This window comes from Leucopleurus acutus (genome assembly GCF_964270905.1).
Source record: "Leucopleurus acutus genome assembly, chromosome: 12".
Lineage (NCBI taxonomy): Eukaryota > Metazoa > Chordata > Mammalia > Artiodactyla > Delphinidae > Leucopleurus > Leucopleurus acutus.
In genome coordinates this window covers 1076603-1094294 of record NC_139154.1, presented here as the reverse complement: position 1 = coordinate 1094294, position 17692 = coordinate 1076603, and the positions used below count along the sequence as shown (strand labels likewise).

General features: G+C 46.8%; 2 protein-coding genes and 1 pseudogene across 3 annotated transcripts in view; 2 read left to right on the top strand and 1 right to left on the bottom strand.

Moving 5' to 3' along the window:
- Positions 1-13781, top strand: part of M1AP (meiosis 1 associated protein) — a gene marked incomplete at both ends in the record, with an annotated part of 76567 nt that extends 62786 nt beyond the window's left edge. The window contains 4 exons of the mRNA XM_082852421.1: positions 10792-10998; positions 12104-12244; positions 12718-12729; positions 13602-13781. Of these exons, the coding sequence (XP_082708547.1) occupies positions 10792-10998; positions 12104-12244; positions 12718-12729; positions 13602-13781 (540 nt within the window). The remainder of the gene's footprint in view (positions 1-10791; positions 10999-12103; positions 12245-12717; positions 12730-13601) is intronic.
- On the top strand, positions 8977-9790 carry LOC309969722 (polyadenylate-binding protein 2-like; annotated as a pseudogene). The gene has a single exon. The product of its transcript is annotated as a polyadenylate-binding protein 2-like (transcript).
- Positions 13782-14937: 1156 nt separating the features above from the next.
- Positions 14938-17669, bottom strand: DOK1 (docking protein 1). The gene is made up of 5 exons (XM_082851660.1): positions 17564-17669; positions 16912-17211; positions 16671-16764; positions 16317-16501; positions 14938-16119 (listed from the first exon to the last, which is right to left on the bottom strand). Exons 1-5 carry the CDS (start codon positions 17633-17635, stop codon positions 15307-15309), a joined length of 1464 nt encoding a protein of 487 aa, XP_082707786.1. The 5' UTR covers positions 17636-17669; the 3' UTR covers positions 14938-15306.
- Positions 17670-17692: the final 23 nt, after the last annotated feature.

The following is a 17692-nucleotide window of genomic DNA, read 5'->3' as shown; positions in this document are numbered from 1 at the left end:
TGTTCCTCTATCTTCTTCCTCTCTCAGCTATATATATATATATATATATATACACACACATATATATATATATATATATTCTATAGATTGACTTAGCCTCTCTGACATAATCCCCTCCCTCTTAGGTCCTGTCTCTCTCCACCTATTTAAAATATCCAGCAATAGAACCCACACAGCTTCTCCTTTCATGAGTAGAAGTGGAGTGGGAGAGAAGGAAAAAAAGGGAGAAGGTGCATGACAAACATATTAGTGACCCTTGTCCCTTTCACATATAAAACAGATATACCTCACGTAAAATATACCTCACGTTGTCTTTAAGATGATTAAGTAATATTACATGTGTAAAGCACGTAGCATACATCTGGCATATGATTTGTACATAATGGTTGGTTAGTAGTTCTACAAATTCCATTTGTTTATTTTTTATGGATTCTAATTCTCTGGAGAAATTCTCCGTATTTTCACCTATTTTCGTGAACAAACTAATCATAGTTATTTTAAGGTACTTTGCTAACCTCAGGACTTGGATCACCTGTGGCCTTGTTTCTATTGTCTCTGTCTTCATTTGCTTTTCAGACATGTGGTCCTGTCTTTTGATGAACCCAGTAATATTTTGGTGAAAGATACTCGTGTCTAAATAAATTGTAGAGGCTCCAGTTGGTGTTGGCCTCTTCTGAGAGGGTTCATCCTGCCCTGCACTAAGCAGATAGAGTGTTGGCAAATCATCCTTTTCCACTCAGGAGCTATGCTGAGTCGAGGTTGGACTGCAGTCCTGCTAAGGCTCAATCTACCCCTGGTTTGCTCTTTGCCCTCTAGGATTTTCCACTGAAAACCTGGTCTATAATGTGTATCCCCTCCCCTTGGACGATCCCAACTCTAATCACTCTTTCCCAAGTCTGCTAAAATGCTCTACTTCTAGAGGTTTTCTCCTTGGGTGTTTTTGTCCTCTGCTCCATGCAGCCCCAGTATTTGGCAAATGTGCTGAGTGAGAAGTTGGCTTGAGCACCTATCTTACCCCATCCAAGTCTCCACCAGAAAGTTCTGGTAGTTTCTCTGTTCCCTTACAAGTGCCTCAGGAGGTACAAATCCTAGATTCTCAGCTCCCACCCCCACTCCCTCCAACTCAGAATAAACATATGCCCTCAGGATAAAAGCAATTGCAAGACCTCCCTCACCTCTCTGAATTCTTCCTTCTCCAGAGACGGAGCCATCTCTCAGTTTTATTGTTTCAGCACCTTCTCACTGCCTTCAGACAAATGGTTTCTGTATATTTTTCAGCTTTGCTAGTTATTCTAGGCAGGAAAACCAGTCTGCCTCTGGCCATTCCAACCCACTCAAATGTAGAGGTTGATGGTTATTAAATGTTCATTTATTCCCTTTTGCATCCTTTATCTGGCTAGACGGCCTATAATACATTTTTCTGGTTTACCCTCAGTTAGTTGGCTGGTTCCACCATGTTCTCATTTTCAGGTTCCTGGGTTTTCTTACAAGTATGTATAAGCATAGCTGCTGGCAAAAATGGGTGGTTTGCATTTTTATGATCTTATCTAATCTTGGCTCTATTATCACCCTACCCTTATTTTTCCTTTGCCTAATCCCCCTAATTGTTTATTTTATATTTTTTGTTGTTGCCTTTTTCTAAACTTGGATAACTACTTTGTGGAATGTGGTAGGGAATTATATATATAATTTTTCTAAGTATTTATTAGATGAATTTATTCATCACCAGGAAAACATCATTTCAATTACCAAATCCTACTACATAGTCCCAGTTATGTAGCTAGTGACTCACTTTTCACATCCTCATTTCTCTTACAAAGTCATGTCTGTCTGAACTAGGAAAAGAAATGAAAATACCACCTAGATCTTTCAGTTTCATACTTAAAATGTCAGAGTTTCTGGAGACACGTTCCAGAGTTTTACGGGCCATGTCTGCCCTAATTGGACACAGAAGTGACAGGATTCAAGCCAAGATATGCCCAGCAGGAGTCTAAGTACATAGGCAATGACCTGGTTGGGCTGTAAATGGGTGGGGAAATGGAAATTCCTTGGTTATATTAGGCGAAGAGTCAAGAGCAAGAATCCAAGCTGAGAGTGGGGTGATGGCAGGTCAGGAGCCATTTTTTTTAAATAAATTTATTTATTTATGGCTGCATTGGGTCTTAGTTGCATGCGGGCTTTCTCTAGTTGCGGTGAGTGGGGGCTACTCTTCGTTGCGGTGCGTAGGCTTCTCATTGCAGTTGCTTCTCTTTGCAGTTGCTTCTCTTGTTGCGGAGCACAGGCTCTAGGCATGTGGGCTTCAGTAGTTGCAGCATGCAGGCTCAGTAGTTGTGGCTCACAGGCTCTAGAGCACAGGCTCAGTAGTTGTGGAGCACAGGCTTAGTTGCTCTGCAGCATGTGATATCTTCCTAGACCAGGGGTTGAACCCGTGTCCCCTGCATTGGCAGGCGGATTCTTAACCACTGTGCCACCAGGGAAGTCCCAGGAGCTATTTTTTAAAAAGTGATCAGAATGAAGTTAGCATATACAGCCTCCAGGGGATACAGACAGGGGCTAGAATAGCAGGATAGCACGACGTCAGTGGGCTTCTTGTGACCCAGCCTTGTCTGTTTCTCTTGCTTCCTCTTTCACCATGCCCCTTCTATGATTCACTCCAGCCACACTAATAAATTACTAAATGTTCCTCAAAGATGCTAAACTGCTTCACACAGCCACACCCTTTTTCATGCTGAGCCCTTCCCCTTGCCTCTATGAACCTGACAAATTTTTAACTTTTTTTCCAGATTCTGCTTAAATACTTTCACTCTGAAGCTTTTCCTGCCCCCCACCATAGCCTGCCCCCACTCATCCTTTTTGACCCTTCCCCACCCATGTACCTATTGCCACATCTATTTTGAACTTCACAGAACTGATAAATGGTAGGAATATGCACCTTGGCTCTCTGATGTGAGAAATGTCACATTACTATATTTTTCTAAATCAAATTTTAAAAATATTAGTCCCCAAGTGCTAGGATGCTGACACACTCAATATCTTTATGAGTGCCTCTCCCCTTCCCTACCGTCATCCTCATAATCCTAGGGGGGCTAACAGTCCAGAAAATGTGGAAAATGCCCCTTTGGTCTTCAATACACCTCCAGTATTGTTGAATAGAAGTGACAAGGGCAGACATCTTTGTCTTGCTCCTAATCTTAGGGGCAAGGCACCCAGTCTTTCACCACTACTTATGATGTTAGCTGTAGGTTTTTTGTAGAGGCCTTTGTTAGGGTGAAGAAGTTCCATCCTGTTGAACGTTTTTATCATGAATTTTATCAAATGCTTTTTCTGCATCTATTGAGATGATTATGTAGTTTCGTCCATTAGTCTATTAACATGATATATTATTACATTGTTTGATTTTTGGATATGAAGCTAACCTTGTATTCCTAGAATAAATCCCTCTTGTTATGTATAATCCTTTTTATATATTACTGGATTTGGTTGGCTGGTATGTTGTTGAGGATTTTTGCATCTATATTCATAAGGGAGATTTGTCTGTAATTTTCTTGTGATGTCTTTTTCTAGTTTTAGTATCAGGGTAATACTAGCCTTATAGATGAGTTGCAAAGTGTTCCTTTATCTTCTGTTTTTTTGGAAGAATTTCTGAAGGATTAGTGTTATTTCTTTAAAGGTTTGGTACAATTCACCAGTGAAGCCATCTGGGCCTTGACATTTTTGTGGAAAATTTTCTGATTGCTAATTCTATGTCTTTACTTGTTATAGGTTGTACAAAAAAGTTAATATAGCAGACCTGAAATTCCTTTCCTTAGAAAGTCCTGCTTGCAAGATTGACCCTTGGCTGGCATCTGGGAACTTGGATTTAGGGAGTGTTTCCACCATCCCCTAAATAATAAGAGTGGCTTACTGTGCCTAAACTGTGCAAAAGTATATGCTGACATCTGCTTTCCTTCTAGGAGTCTAGAATTTTGGTATGTGCTAGGTACAGAGTGCCTATGTGACCAGCCTCCAAAAAAATGTTGGACACTGACTCTCTAATGACTTCTCCTGGTAGGCAACATTTTACGCATGTTGTCACAATTCAACACTAGAGGAATTAAGTACATTCTGTGTGACTCCATAGGTAGAGGACTTTTAAAAGCTTGCACCTTGTTTCCTCTGGACTTCATCCCATGAGATTTTCTCCATGCTGATTTTCCTTTGTATTCTTTGGATGTAATAAGTAATATTTATGAGTATGACTATATGCTAAGTCCTGTGAGTCTTCTTAATGAATCACTGAACCTGGAAGTGGTCTTGGGGACCCCTGACACAGATTTATTCAGATTTTCTATTTCCTTTTGAGTCAATCTCAGCAGTTTGTGTCTTTCTAGGAATCTGTCCTTTTCATCTAGGTTATCTAATTTGTTGTCATATAATTGTTTACAATATTGTCTTGTAATCCTTTTCATTTCTGTAAGGTGAGTAGTGATGCCACCTCTTTTTTTTATTTTAGTAACTAAGATATTTTCTCTTTTTTCCATTGATCAATCTAGCTAACAAATTTTGTTTGTTTGTTTTTGTTTTGTTTTGTTTTGATCTTTTCAAAGAATCAACTTTGGTTCCATGATTTTCTCTATTGTTTTTATATTCTCTATTTCATTTCTTTCTACTCCCGTATTTTTTAATTTCCTTCCTTCTACTTGCTTTAGGTTTGGTTTGGTCTTCTCTTTCTAGTTTCTTAAGGTGGAAGGTTAAGTTATTGATTTGAGATCTTTCTTCTTTTTATTTTAATAGAGGAGTTTTCAGCTATAAATGTCCCTCTAAGCACTGCTTTAGCTGTATTTCATAAGTTTTGGTATGTTGTGTTTTTACCTAAACTCATATCAAATTATTTTCTAATTTCCCCGGTGATTTCTTCTTTGATCCACTGATTACTTAGGAGTATGTTATTTAATTTTCACATACTTATGAATTCCCCAAATTTCTTTTCATTATTGATTTCTAATTGCATTCCACCATGTTCAGAGAAGATACTTTGGATGATATGATTTTTTTTAAAGTTCTTCAGATACAATCCAGTATCTTTTTTTTTTAATTTTATTTATTTAGTTAGTTTGGGCTGTGTTGGGTCTTCGTTGTGGTACTTGGGCTTCTCATTAAGGTGGCTTCTCTTGGTGCGGAGCTCGGGCTCTAGGTGCACGAGCTCAGTTAGTTGTGGCACGTGGGCTCAGTAGTTGTGGCTCAGGGGCTTAGTTTCTCCATGGCATGTGGGATCTTCCCAGACCAGGGCTCGAACCCATGTCCCCTGCATTGGCAGGTGGATTCCCAACCACTGCACCACCAGGGAAGCCCTGGATGATTTTAATCTTTTAAAATGTATTGTAGTTTGTTTTATGGCCTATCACATGGCCTATTCTGGAGAATGTTCCATGTTCACTTGAGAAGAATGTATAATCTGCTGTTTGGGGGTTTGAAATCTCTTTTACCATCTTCCCCTGGTCTCCTTTGTGGAAGCCAGTGTGAGAGTAGCGGAGTAGTGGATATTGTCGCTTCTTTTTCTTCCCCTCCTGGGTCCTGCCTTCTGGAGTGAGAGAATAAGCAAATAATGCCAAATTAACAACTTCTTCCTGATGTCCTTCCAGATCCCCAAAACCCCCAGGTATGCATGGCTTTTCTGTAACTAGCTGTGATTTCTCTTCCTAGATGCATTATGACAATGAAGTGTTTCTCTTCCCACAAGCAATGCAAAATGAGTGCTCTTGCCCTTCCCCACTCTCAACGGCTGCCTCAGGAACACTCCCACTCAGGAGTTGGTCAACGCTTCTTTAATGGATGGATTTGGTCCCACATCATCATATTGATGGCAAACCAAGGGAGTGCTGGTTTGGTGAGATTAGAGCTTTTACCTGATATAATAAACTCCCATCTGCCCTTCTGACAGTGCCATTAAAATTGTCCCTTCTACTCCTGTTTCCCCATATACCCGGAAGTGAGTAACCACATCCTCTTCATTTTCTTTGAAATCTGTAAAGGATCCATTTGTCTGTAACTAACAGAAAACCAACCCAACTCTACTTTGAGTAATTAAGAGTTTATTTTTCTCATGTAACAAGAAGTGCAGGGACAGACAATTCTGGGGCTGACGCAGTTGATCAACACCATCAAGGACCCAGACTCTTTCCATTTTCCCACTGCAGCATCCACAGCAGGTGTACTTTTCATCCTTATGCCTGCTGCCTCATGGCCACAAGATGGCTGCTGCACCTTAAGACCAAGTCTTGTCCTAGGGAGAAAGAGGGGTAGGGTGCAGAGGCAAAAAGCCTGCCAGCGTATTACAAAGCTTTTCCAGAAGCCCCACCCAGCAACTTCTGATGATGTCTCATTATTTAACTGTAGGTCACATATCACCCCACACCAATCACTGAAAGACTGAAAAATGGGTAAAGAGAAGGGAGAGAGCAAGGGAGAGAGGAGCAGTGGCCAGGAAACCAACAGTGGCTGCCACACCTTCCTTCACAGCTTTAGTAGTTAGAAGTGGGGGAGGATGACTTTAATCAGGCTGAGCTTGGAGTATGACATTGCATTCAATTCTGTCCCTGTCACACCTGTTCTAATAAGAATCTATCCCCACTTCCTAAAATCTAAACTTCCTGGCACCTTCTGTAGAAAAGTCCCTAAGCACAACATAAATATAGACACATTTTCACCTGCCTTCCAGTAATTTCAGCATCCAACTCATGCTCCTTTTTTTAGAATTAGAAAAAACATATTCTAAAGTACTCAGCAGTCATCCACAGTCATTAAGCATTGTTCAATTTGAGGACCCCAAAGGTTAGTCTTCTGGGGCATCACCATGCCACTGCCTTTTCTCAGCCTCAGATACCTGGTTTGTCAGTTAACCATTTCCATCACAGGTACAATGCCTGTACAAACAAGTCAACCCATGACCTCGTTCAAGCTTGGGTCCTGGACTTCAAGTTATCACTGTCCAGGAAGAGGTTAGAAATTCAGAGTCAAAATAGAAGCCATAAAGTTCAATTTCCCTATCTCTCACTGTCTCAGAATGCTCCTGGAAACTGCAGATAAATTAATATCTTTATCAAACTCTAATAAGTACATTTGCCTGTCTTCCTTCCAGAGCCTTCCGTCAACCTCTCTGTAAATTATCCCAGAAGTTTTAAAGCATTCTGTAAAATCCTTTCAAATCAGCCTCTTTCCAGTCCTCTGATAGTTCCCACATCAGGAGTTACTTTTGAGAGACCTCACGTATTTCTGCATACCAGTTCTCTAACAGAATCTTAGCTATTGTCTCAAAGTCAATAGACTCAAATTCTAAAGATCATAATTTTTTTGTGTGCCACATTCAAAGTTTCTTAGTAATCCCAGGGTGTAGTGGTTTTGAATTTGTTTCATAACTCTGAGGTGCGAGAAATGTCATATTGCCATAGTTTTAGCCCCCAGGGACTTGCCACAGTGGCAAGATATTCTATTCTCCATGGAGTCTTGGAAAGGTAACCAACTGCCCCAGTTTGCCCAGGACTGAAGTGTTTTCTGGGACACAGGACTTTCAGTGCTAAAGATGGGCAAACTGAAACAGCTGGTCATCCTAAATCTTGGACAAACATTAATTTACAAACCTTCTGCTTACTGTATTACAAGCTCTAAGAGGGCAACGAACATGTCTAATGAATTTCTATATACCCATGCCTAGTGCTTGGGACATAATAGGCATTCAGTAAATTCTTAATAAATAAACAAACTAATCTACAAACAAATTCATGAAACAGCATGAAAAAAAGAAGATTAAAATAATGGTAATAATTCAAAGCCTGAGCCACATTGGAAGTTACTTGAGCCAAATTAAATGGAGTGCCCTACAATTTCCTAATATCCCTTCCAGAGAACATCCCTTCCAGGCTTAAAAAGGCTATGTCCATATACCCTGAGAAAACCATAATTCAAAAAGAGTCATGTACCACAATGTTCATTGCAGCTCTATTTACAATAGCCAGGACATGGAAGCAACCTAAGTGTCCATCGACAAATGGATGGATAAAGAAGATGTGGCACATATATACAATGGAATGTTACTCAACCATAAAAAGAAATGAAATTGAGTTATTAGTAGTGAGGTGGATGGACTAGAGACTGTCATACAGAGTGAAGTAAGTCAGAAAGAGAAAAACAAATACAGTATGCTAACACATATATATGGAATCTAAAAAAAAAAAAAATGGTTCTGAAGAACCTAAGGGCAGGATAGGAATAAAGACGCAGATGTAGAGAATGGACTTGAGGACATGGGGAGGGGGAAGGGTAAGCTGGGACAAAGTGAGAGAGTGGCATGGACATATATACACTACCAAATGTAAAATAGATAGCTAGTGGGAAGCAGCCGCATAGCACGGGGAGATCAGCTCGGTGCTTTGTGTCTACCTAGAGGGGTGAAATAGGGAGGGTGGCAGGGAGACGCAAGAGGGAGGGGATATGGGGATATATGTATATGTATAGCTGATTCACTTTGTTATACAGCAGAAACTAACACACCATTGTAAAGCAATTATACTCCAATAAAGATGTTAAAAAAAAAAAGGCCATGTCCTCGGAGCAGGAGCAAATTCTCCCCATGCACACATACACCATGATTTCTATATCATTTATTTCCAATCTGATGGACTTGGGAAGCATCAGGTAGACTTTCCATACATTTTGTATCTGTTCTTCAGGAAGACAGCGCATCTCCAGATATAAGCAAAATGTTAAGCATGAACTTCTGAAGGCACCTACCACCTGCCTGGCTTACCAGACCCCCTCAGAGTTCTGTGCTGTACAAAATGATGACACTGCTTTAAAGTGTCTAGAACTGGGTGAGAGGAGGGCGAGCAAGCAGGCCAGCGACCGACTGGCCGGCGGGGCAGGGTTGCGGAGAATAACGTGATGCAGCCTCGACCACCAGAAGGGGCCCAGGATTGATGTGTTGTTCTAGAGAAGGAACTGGAAGCAATCAAAGCTTGAGTCGGGAGATGGAAGAAGAAGCTGAGAGGCTAAAGGGGCTGCAGAATGAAGTACAGAAGCAAATGAATATGAGTCCACCTCCAGCAATGCCGGCCCACTGATCATGTCCATTGAGGAGAAGATGGAGGCCGATGCCCACTCCACCTACGTTGGCAAAGTGGACTGTGGTGCAGCAGCGGAAGAGCTGGAAGCACACTTTCATGGCTGTGGTTCAGTCAACCACGTTACCATACTCTGTGACAAATTTAGTGGCCATCCCAAAGAGTTTGCTTATATAGAGTTCTCAGACAAACAGTCAGTGAAGGCTTCCCTGGCCTTAGTTGACTCCCTATTTAGAGGAAGACAAATCAAGGTGATCCCAAAGCGAACCAACAGACCAGGCATGAGCACAGCAGACCAGGGTTTCCCACAAGTCCGATTCCGAGCCCGGACCCCCGACTACAACAGTTCCCCCTCTCAATTCTACAGTGGTTTTAACAGCAGGCCCTGGGGTCACGTCTACAGGGGCTGGGCTAAAGAGACATCATGGTATTCCCCTTACTTAAAAAAAGTGTGTATTAGGAGTGGGGGTGGGGAAGAGGAAAGAAGGGGACAAAAGAATTTTTTAAAAAAAGAAAAACAGGAAAAAAGAAGTTTCTAGAATTCCAGCCCCACCCCCACCTCAGCACATTTGCTCTGGGGTATAATTCTAATGCCACAGCAGGTTTTTTCTGCTTCGCTGTGTCACTTTCCACTTGTCTTCCACAAGACACTGATAATTCCTCTATCCCCTTAAAATCTTTTTTCTCCTTTTTGCCTTTCCTCTTGTATTATTTCTTCCAACTTTTCATATATGTTAGAGTGGGTAGAACTAGTGTGCTTTCTTTCATCTTATGTAGCAAGCAGACTGTTATGTACCTGTTATGATGATCACCTCAAGGAAGAGAACACAATTTAAAGATTTAAAGATGATTGTAACAGTCCTGACTCCATGGTTCCGGGAGTTGTGGTTTTCCTTGAAAAACTACCACAGAAAATTGTCTCATTTCCATTCCTGGTTTAAAAGGGTACATGCAGAAAATCTGCTAATATGTCTGCTTGTCTCTTCTTCTTACCCATATGCTAACTTATTTAATCTCCATGGCAGACGACAAAGTGTCACCCCTCTGTTCTGCAGTACCCTTCACTCAAAGAGTTGCCACCCCCAGAATTTTGACCCTTCTTTTTGTCCTGTGATGGGCTGAGTTGATATCAAGGGCCCTGTCCCCACCCACCTCCTTGTACCAAAGCTTTCCTCTCCCTGATCTCTCCTCCTCCTCTCTCTTCCCAGGTGACTTTGACCACCTTCTTTTTAAGCCCTCTCTGGACATTCCAGGGACATTCCCCAATCAGCCCACTCTAACCCCAGTTGTGCAACACAAGCAAAATTTATCACTCTCAAAATGAGACCTGAATTTTCACAGTGTCCCACAGAAGTCTCTGTTTTAAGGCTCTGTTTTTAAGGATTTCAGTTCTTGAAACTCCACATTTATCATTGAGTAATATATTAGCCCCCTCTAAGGTGAACACCTACTTCGTCTCTGAACTTGTCTCTGCATTGATAACCCTTTGTGTATGTCCCTAATCAGGGAAAAACAGTAGTACCTTGGGGCACTGGTGATTCAGGCAGAAAGTCCCTCTCTCCCCAGGGCCAGGGTGAAATGGCTCAGCCATCCCTGACACCCCCAGAGGAACTTGGGGAAGCCTCAATTGGGACTAATCCTCCAAACACGCCAAAGACTAAAGATAAACCAGCGTTTATGTATGTCTTTGTTTCAGAAAAGAGAATGGGTGCTATTGGCCAAAGGGGAGCCCCTGAGCCAAGGACACAGCCTGAGAGAGCCCGCCAGCACCTTCTACGTGATCCTGCCATCTCGCTCTCCCACTCTGCTGGTGAAGGCAGTGGCCACTCGGGAACTGATGCTGCCCAGCCCTTTCCCCCTGCTACCTGAGGACATGCCTGATGACAGCCGTAAGACTGTGGAGGCAAGTGAGCCCAGATCTCATGGAATAGATAGAGGGGAGAAAAGAGAAGAGAGTTGAAGAAAGGGATGAGGGAAAGGAGTGAGCCCCTGAAGGAAAGGATGGGAGCAGAGGCAGAAGTGGTTCCAAGGGTGTGGTAAGAGTAGCAGAGAAGAAAGCAAGGAACTGAGGCCAGACAGAAGGAAGTAAGCAAGCATCTGTGTGACGGTGTATTCTCATGGGTCTTTCTCTGCAATATGTGTATACATGTGTGTGTACCTGTGTTTGTGTGCATCTATTTCTGAGAAAAAGAGGGAAAGGCAGCCAATGTAGGCACCGAGAATAGGAAGAGCTTTAAAATAAGACTCTGATGAGAAGGAGGGAACAGTTCTGAAGGCCATTTTCTCCTCCCCCTCCTCTCTTCTTGGATCTGGATTCTGGATTTCCTCTGTCAGCCTCCCCAGGCTGAGGCGGGGGAGGGGGTCCTCTGGGTACAGAGAACTGGAACCACATCGTTGCTGCTAGGTTGCTGACTTATGTGCAGAGAGGACAGAGCCTGGGATTGTACTCTTGGCTTGGCAGCCACAGGGATGCAGAGAGGTGGGCACAAGTGGCCATGGCTCACTCAGTGTCTCACTTCAGGGCCAGTGGTTCCTGGCACAGGATGTTGTGGCCGGAAAACCTGACTGCTCAGGAATGCTCTGCTGGCATGTTCTCTGGTTATACTCACCTCAAAGGCCTCCAAGAACTCAGTGTACTTGCTTTGCAGACTGTGAGCACCCCAGCCGGGACACACCCTCCCTCACAGCTTCGCACACTGGATCCCTTGTAACCTTCATAGCGCTCTGGCCCCTCTCAGAATCCTGTGACATTGTTCTCAGGGCCAGAGTGTTCAGTGTCCCTAACCACTCAGTTGCTGCTACTTCTTGTACCCTTGCCTGACACTTACCTCACAAGCACTCAGACCTGGGGCAGAACACCCAGCAGGACACGCATCTATTTCACATTCTTCAGTGAAGCCCTGGGTCATCATACCTCCTCCAGCTTCTCACACTCAGGTCTCTGCCTGACATCTTGGGTTCTGTGACCTCAAGACCCCCAGGTGAGGCTCCTCCTCTCTCTTCCTCAGAGCATGCTGGATGACCTGGAGCTAGAACCCACCTACAACCCCTTGCAGGTTTGGAGCCACCTGTACTCACACCTGAGCAGCACCTTTGCCAAGCCTCAGGGCCCGCTCCACCCAAGGTGGGAGAGCCGGGCTCTGAGAAAGGTACTTCCCTCCCGCCCCTTTATGCCCAGAATCCCAGAGAGTCCTCTTCCCCTGTGCCCAACTCCCCCCCATCCAAGGGAGTATCCTCCCTGGATCCCCTCTGGCAGAAAGAGGGCATATAGGGGAGGAAGAAAAAGAGCAGCCTTTTGCCCTAAACAAAGAAAATTACAACCCCTACCCGGTAAGGGGGCTTTTTTTTTTTTTTTTTTTTGCTTGGGCATTTACATATGTTTAGGTATCTTAATTGCAGTGTTTGTGATAAATCATTAGTCATTTAACAGACCATTGTCCCACTAAGCAAACTGGCGGCACTGGAACTACAACCACAAGCCTCTGTTGAAAGAAAAGGCTTAAGGGAAGGTGGGAAAAGAAATGCCTAAGGGAAGGGGAATTAGCATTTACTGAGCAGCAGTCATTTGCCAGGTTCTGTGACATGTGTTCTCACATATATTTTTCTCATTTAATCCTCACAGCATCCCCGCAAGGTAAGTGTTATGCTTATTTTACAGATGAGTAAAGGGAGGCTGATCAAGGTTAGTAGCTTAGAGACAGGGCTCTAGTGACAGGGGTTGAGAGAGAAGAGTAATTGAAGGGGGGATTTATCTTTTTAAGATTTATCTTATTATTTATTTATTTTTGGCTGTGTTGGGTCTTAGTTGTGGCATGCGGGATCTTCACTGAGGCACGTGGGATCTTTCATTGTGGCGGACGGGCTTCTCTCTAGTTGTGGCATGTGGGTTTTCTCTCTCTAGTTGTGGCGCATGGGCTCCAGAGAACGTGGGCTCTGTAGTTTGCAGCACACAGGCTCTCTGGTTGAGGCGTGCGAGCTCAGTAATTGTGGCACGCGGGCTTAGTTGCCCTGCGGCATGTGGGATCTTAGTTCCCTGACCAGGGATCAAACCCATCCCCTGCATTGTAAGGCAGATTCTTTACCACTGGACCACCAGGGAAGTCCCAGGGGGTGTTTATTTTTATGAAATCCATGTTCTATAGTATTTGGGCTTCCTTTTGTGCCCTTATTAATCTTTTCCTTGTTTCTCAATAGCAGAGCCTATAGGAAAACCCCCGCTTTGTCTTACCTGAAGTTACAAGAGAAAGATGTTTCCAAACTACAGTCAGTCTAGAGGTGGGAACAGAACCGACCATAAGTTAGCTGGTGGACAAGCAAACAGAGGAGGACACTTAGCCAGGAGACAGGCACTGTGGAGGCTGGAGCCTAGGGGACTCCACTGCCCTGGGCCTCGAGGCTGTCACTCACAGGACACATGAAGGAGTTAGGACAGAAGGCCCGGCAGGGAATTGGACAGATCGGGAACGGTCTGGTCTTCACAGGAAGCTCTTCTTGCTTTCTTTGCAGGCTGGGCCACTGCAAACAAATCGAGTTCGAGCCACAGTGCCCCCTTTGCCTATGACTCCAGCCCCTGGCAGAGCCCCCAAGATGCCAGCAGCCAGCAAAGCTTCCTCGGATGTCTTCTTCCAGCCTTCCATGGAGGAGGAGGAGGAGGAGGCAGACGAGGAGTATCCCTCAGGGCCCTAAGTCACCAGCACCACAGCCCAGCTGCCCTGTGCAAGCACATCCATGCCAAGGCTCACACAATGGCTTTCTGTGGACAGACTTGCCTCCTATCCACCTGAGCCTCTGTGAGCTCCGGGTGGCTGGGAAACACAGCCTTCCCCTCCGCAGTCCTCAGTGCTGCCACTGCCCCACTCTTCAGGCTGGGAAGAGACGCACCGACCCTTTTCCTTCGCCAAGCAGGGACTCATTTTTCTTTTGGATCATTTGATACTGTTAACACAAATGAAGATTAAATAACCAGTAAGTCTCCACCATTGTTAGGAGCATTCCCAGGCCTGATTTTCTCCTTGTAGCTGTGTAAGTAGGTGGGTGAAGTCAGGTCACCATCAGGAAACTGAACCTCAGGAGACAAGGATGAGGTTTTCAGAGCTCATGAAAAGCAAGTAGGATTGAAATTGAAATCGAAACCGCATTCCAAAGCCCATGCCCCTCCCACTACACCCACCACAGTGCAATTCCCTTCAGCCTCCAAACAGATAAGTGGTTGATGCTTGGTTACCTACACGCAAAGTGTGCGCAGGCGCGAGTGTGCTTTTGTGTGTGTGTGTGTGTGTGTGTGTCGGTGTGTGAGACAAGGGGGAGGGAAGGCATCCTAGAGCTGAGAACAGGGGAGAGAGTGGTGTGAAAAAGACCAATTCCCTTCCTATTCCCCTCTCCTCATACCTGCCCATCAGCTTTCTCCATCCACAGGATAACTACCATTTATACAATGCTTACTCTGCACTTGAAATCGTATTAAGTACTTGAGAAATTTAACTCCTTTCATAAAAACCCTGTGAGGTTGTATGTGTAATTAAGCTTTCCCATTTTGCACAGGGGCAGTGGGGGAAACTGAGCGTTACAGATGTTACACACAGGGTCACAGAGATAGGGTCAGGCCCAGGTGGGCCTGACTGGACCACCCAGGCTCTGAACGACCACACTGCTTGACCCCCCTGCCCGAGGCCCTTTCCTCCTTCAGTGGCCCCCAACACCTTCCTGGTTCTCCTGATTCCCTCCACATCTACCCAACACAGCCTGCCACTCTGTCCCCTCTGTGACTATTCACACACATAGACCTCTTAAACCCAAACTGACTTTAATGAGGATAAAACTTTAAAAAAATATCTCTCTCTGGCAAAGAACAATGCCGGGGTAAAGATCAAGACACAGCCCAGTGTCTCCCTATAGCCTCCATACAGGCCCCTCAAACTGTACCTACTCTGACCAAACACCCCTTTCTTTAGTACTGCTCCAGCAGCTATCCCTTCCTTTGGTGGGGATGACTTAGAGGTGCTGGCCTCCCCCAGATCCAGCCCCTGAGCCCCTGCCAACTGTCCCACTTCCATGACTTCTTGGGACACATCATCCTTCCCTTGACTCCCCTTGTACCCTGGTCTCTACACACAGACCCCTCTGGTTCCTGCTGGTTCTAACAGGTTTCTTTGATCCCCAGTACCACATCCCCATGGTCCTCCTATCAGCAACCCCAGCCTTGCCCTTCTTCTCATGTGGAGCCCTCTGACTTGGCCCCAGTCCTGTCAGTCCCTGCTCCAGATAGCCCACAGTTCCAGCTACCTGAGGCCCCACTCTTCTGGACCTGGCTGTACAGGGCAGTGTCTGAGCTATGGCCTTTGCTGCCACTGCCAGCTGCAGCACCGGATTCAGAGAAGGCCAGGCCCTGGGGCTTGGGAGCTGGGAAGGGCTTTGTGCTCCGCGGGGGTGGCACGGCGTAGTCATCAGTAGCAGGGTTGTAGGGGAGCTCATAGCCCTCCTCCTTCACCCGAGCCTGGCACCACCAGGCATCCTTGGGCTCCTGAGGCAGATCATAAAGGCCCCGGAGAGCAGCTGGGGCCAGGCCCTCAGGTTCATCATAGATGGGGTCTTCTTTGGGGTCTGTCAACTTGGCCTTTATCAGCTGCTGCTGCAGATGCTCACACAAGTCCCAATAGAGAGGTTTCTTTAACTGTAACCCCTCCCCTGCCTGAGCAGGGGTGCTGTCCAGGGGGTCTGAGTACAGGGAATCTTGGGAAGGGCGTGGAAGAATGCGCAGGGAGTCTAAGGGTTCAGCATACAGGGCTGGAGGGCTGCCTGCGAGCTCCTGGGGGCCCCGCGGGGGAGCCAACTTCCCTTCTGCCACTTCTGCTTCATGGGAATCAGCTCTGAGAACATCCTGCCCCTGGCTGGCCTTTCCCTGGGTCTTCTGTCGGTGGATAGCAGTCTCAACTGCCTGAAAGATGTCATTTCCCTGTGCCGTCTGGAAAGTGAACGTTCCAGGGCCAGAGGGGCAGCGGCGGCCAGCCTCAAAAGAGAACATGACCTGAAGAGGGTGTGGAGGGAAACACATAATCAGGAGCCATCAGAGGAGGTGAGTCACCGGGCTGGAACTAGTTAGGGGACCTACAAAGAAGAGACCACCTGGGAAGGGAGGTGGGGTCATGGGCTAGGCAAGAAAGCCCGGTCCTGCCCCACCCCTCCCACAGCTGCCCAACCCAGGGAGCCAGTCCTGCACCGCACCTTGTCTCGGCCATAGCGACGCAACAGAGTGTAAGGCCAGGAAAGGAGTGGCTCCTGTATCTGAGTCTGGGCCCCCACACCCAGGAGAGTCAGCCTCTCAGCCTCCACTCTCAGCATATAGGAGCCATGCAGGCCACAACGCTCAGCGGCTTCAGTCCTTTGCACGGTTACCCAGAACTGGGATCCTGGAAGGAATACACAGTTAGACTGGCACCTGGCCAGGACTGGGGTGGGGGGAGGGAGCAGGTTGTCCAAGCATACACGTGAAAGCCAGCTCTCAGGAGCATTCTACTTCCCCTTGTAGGACACCCTTTCTTTCCATGCCATCCCTGCTGGGGCTTTTCAGGCATCTACCTTCCCAGGCGGGGCTATACAGTGAATTCTCCAGCATCTCCAGGGCAGAAAGCTTGGGTGGGTTCTCGGCAGGCGCCAGGGCCCAGCTGCCTTTCTGGGGTAAAGAGAAAGAGTATGAAGGAGACTGTGATTCCCTCACCGCGGTTCCCAGGGTCTGAGTCAGCCCAGTTCCTCTGCCGCTGTAACTGCTCCCACCCCGCATGGACTCTTGGGCCCAGTGCAGCTCGCCCCAGCCCCTCACCGGAAAGGCGTTTCGGCACAGCGTTTGCACCCAGGCGGCGCTGGACGGCGCGTCGGCCGCCAGCAGGTGGGAACGCTGTGCGGTGTCCAGGCGGAAAGCTGCGGCGCCAGGCTCAGGGGGGCTCTCCACGGCCACGGGGGCCACGCTCACACACTCAGCCAGACGGATCACCTTGCAGTCCAGGCGGCGCGTGCTCCCTCGGCCCCCTCCAGAGCTCGACCCCTTGTGGTCAAAGAACTCGAGCCGCGCGACACCGTGGGGGCTGGCCGGGTAAAGCACCGCCCAGGTCTTCCTCCACCTCTGGGGAAAGATCGGAGAGACACTGGGGAGGGAGAGCAGGCAAACACCGGCGGCCCGGGCCCCGACAGGGAGGGAGGGACCTGCGCGGGCCAATTTCAGGTCTGAGGCTTCCCGACGGCAGGCGAAGTTTCCCAAGGAGGATGCCGCTCCGCCTCCCCCAGTGCCAGAGAGGCGAAGCCGGAGGCAGGCAGACGCTTCTTCCGAATGTGTGCAAAGCAATTTAGCCGGAAATTCATAAGGCTCTCCGGCTCCGGGCGCCGCGCTCCAACCCGCTGCCGGTCCCCTCCCTCCATCTAGGCTCAGCTGCCCACCCCTAGCTCTGATGGGGTTCGGCAACCCCTACCCACACTACCTTGGTACCGAAACGCTGGCTCTGCAAAAACAGCGGCCCTTCCATCACGGCCCCGTCCATGGCCCCGTCCATGGCCCCTGGCGGTTCCTTCCGCCCTTCCTGGCCCTGTGGGCCGGAGGCGGGGCGAGG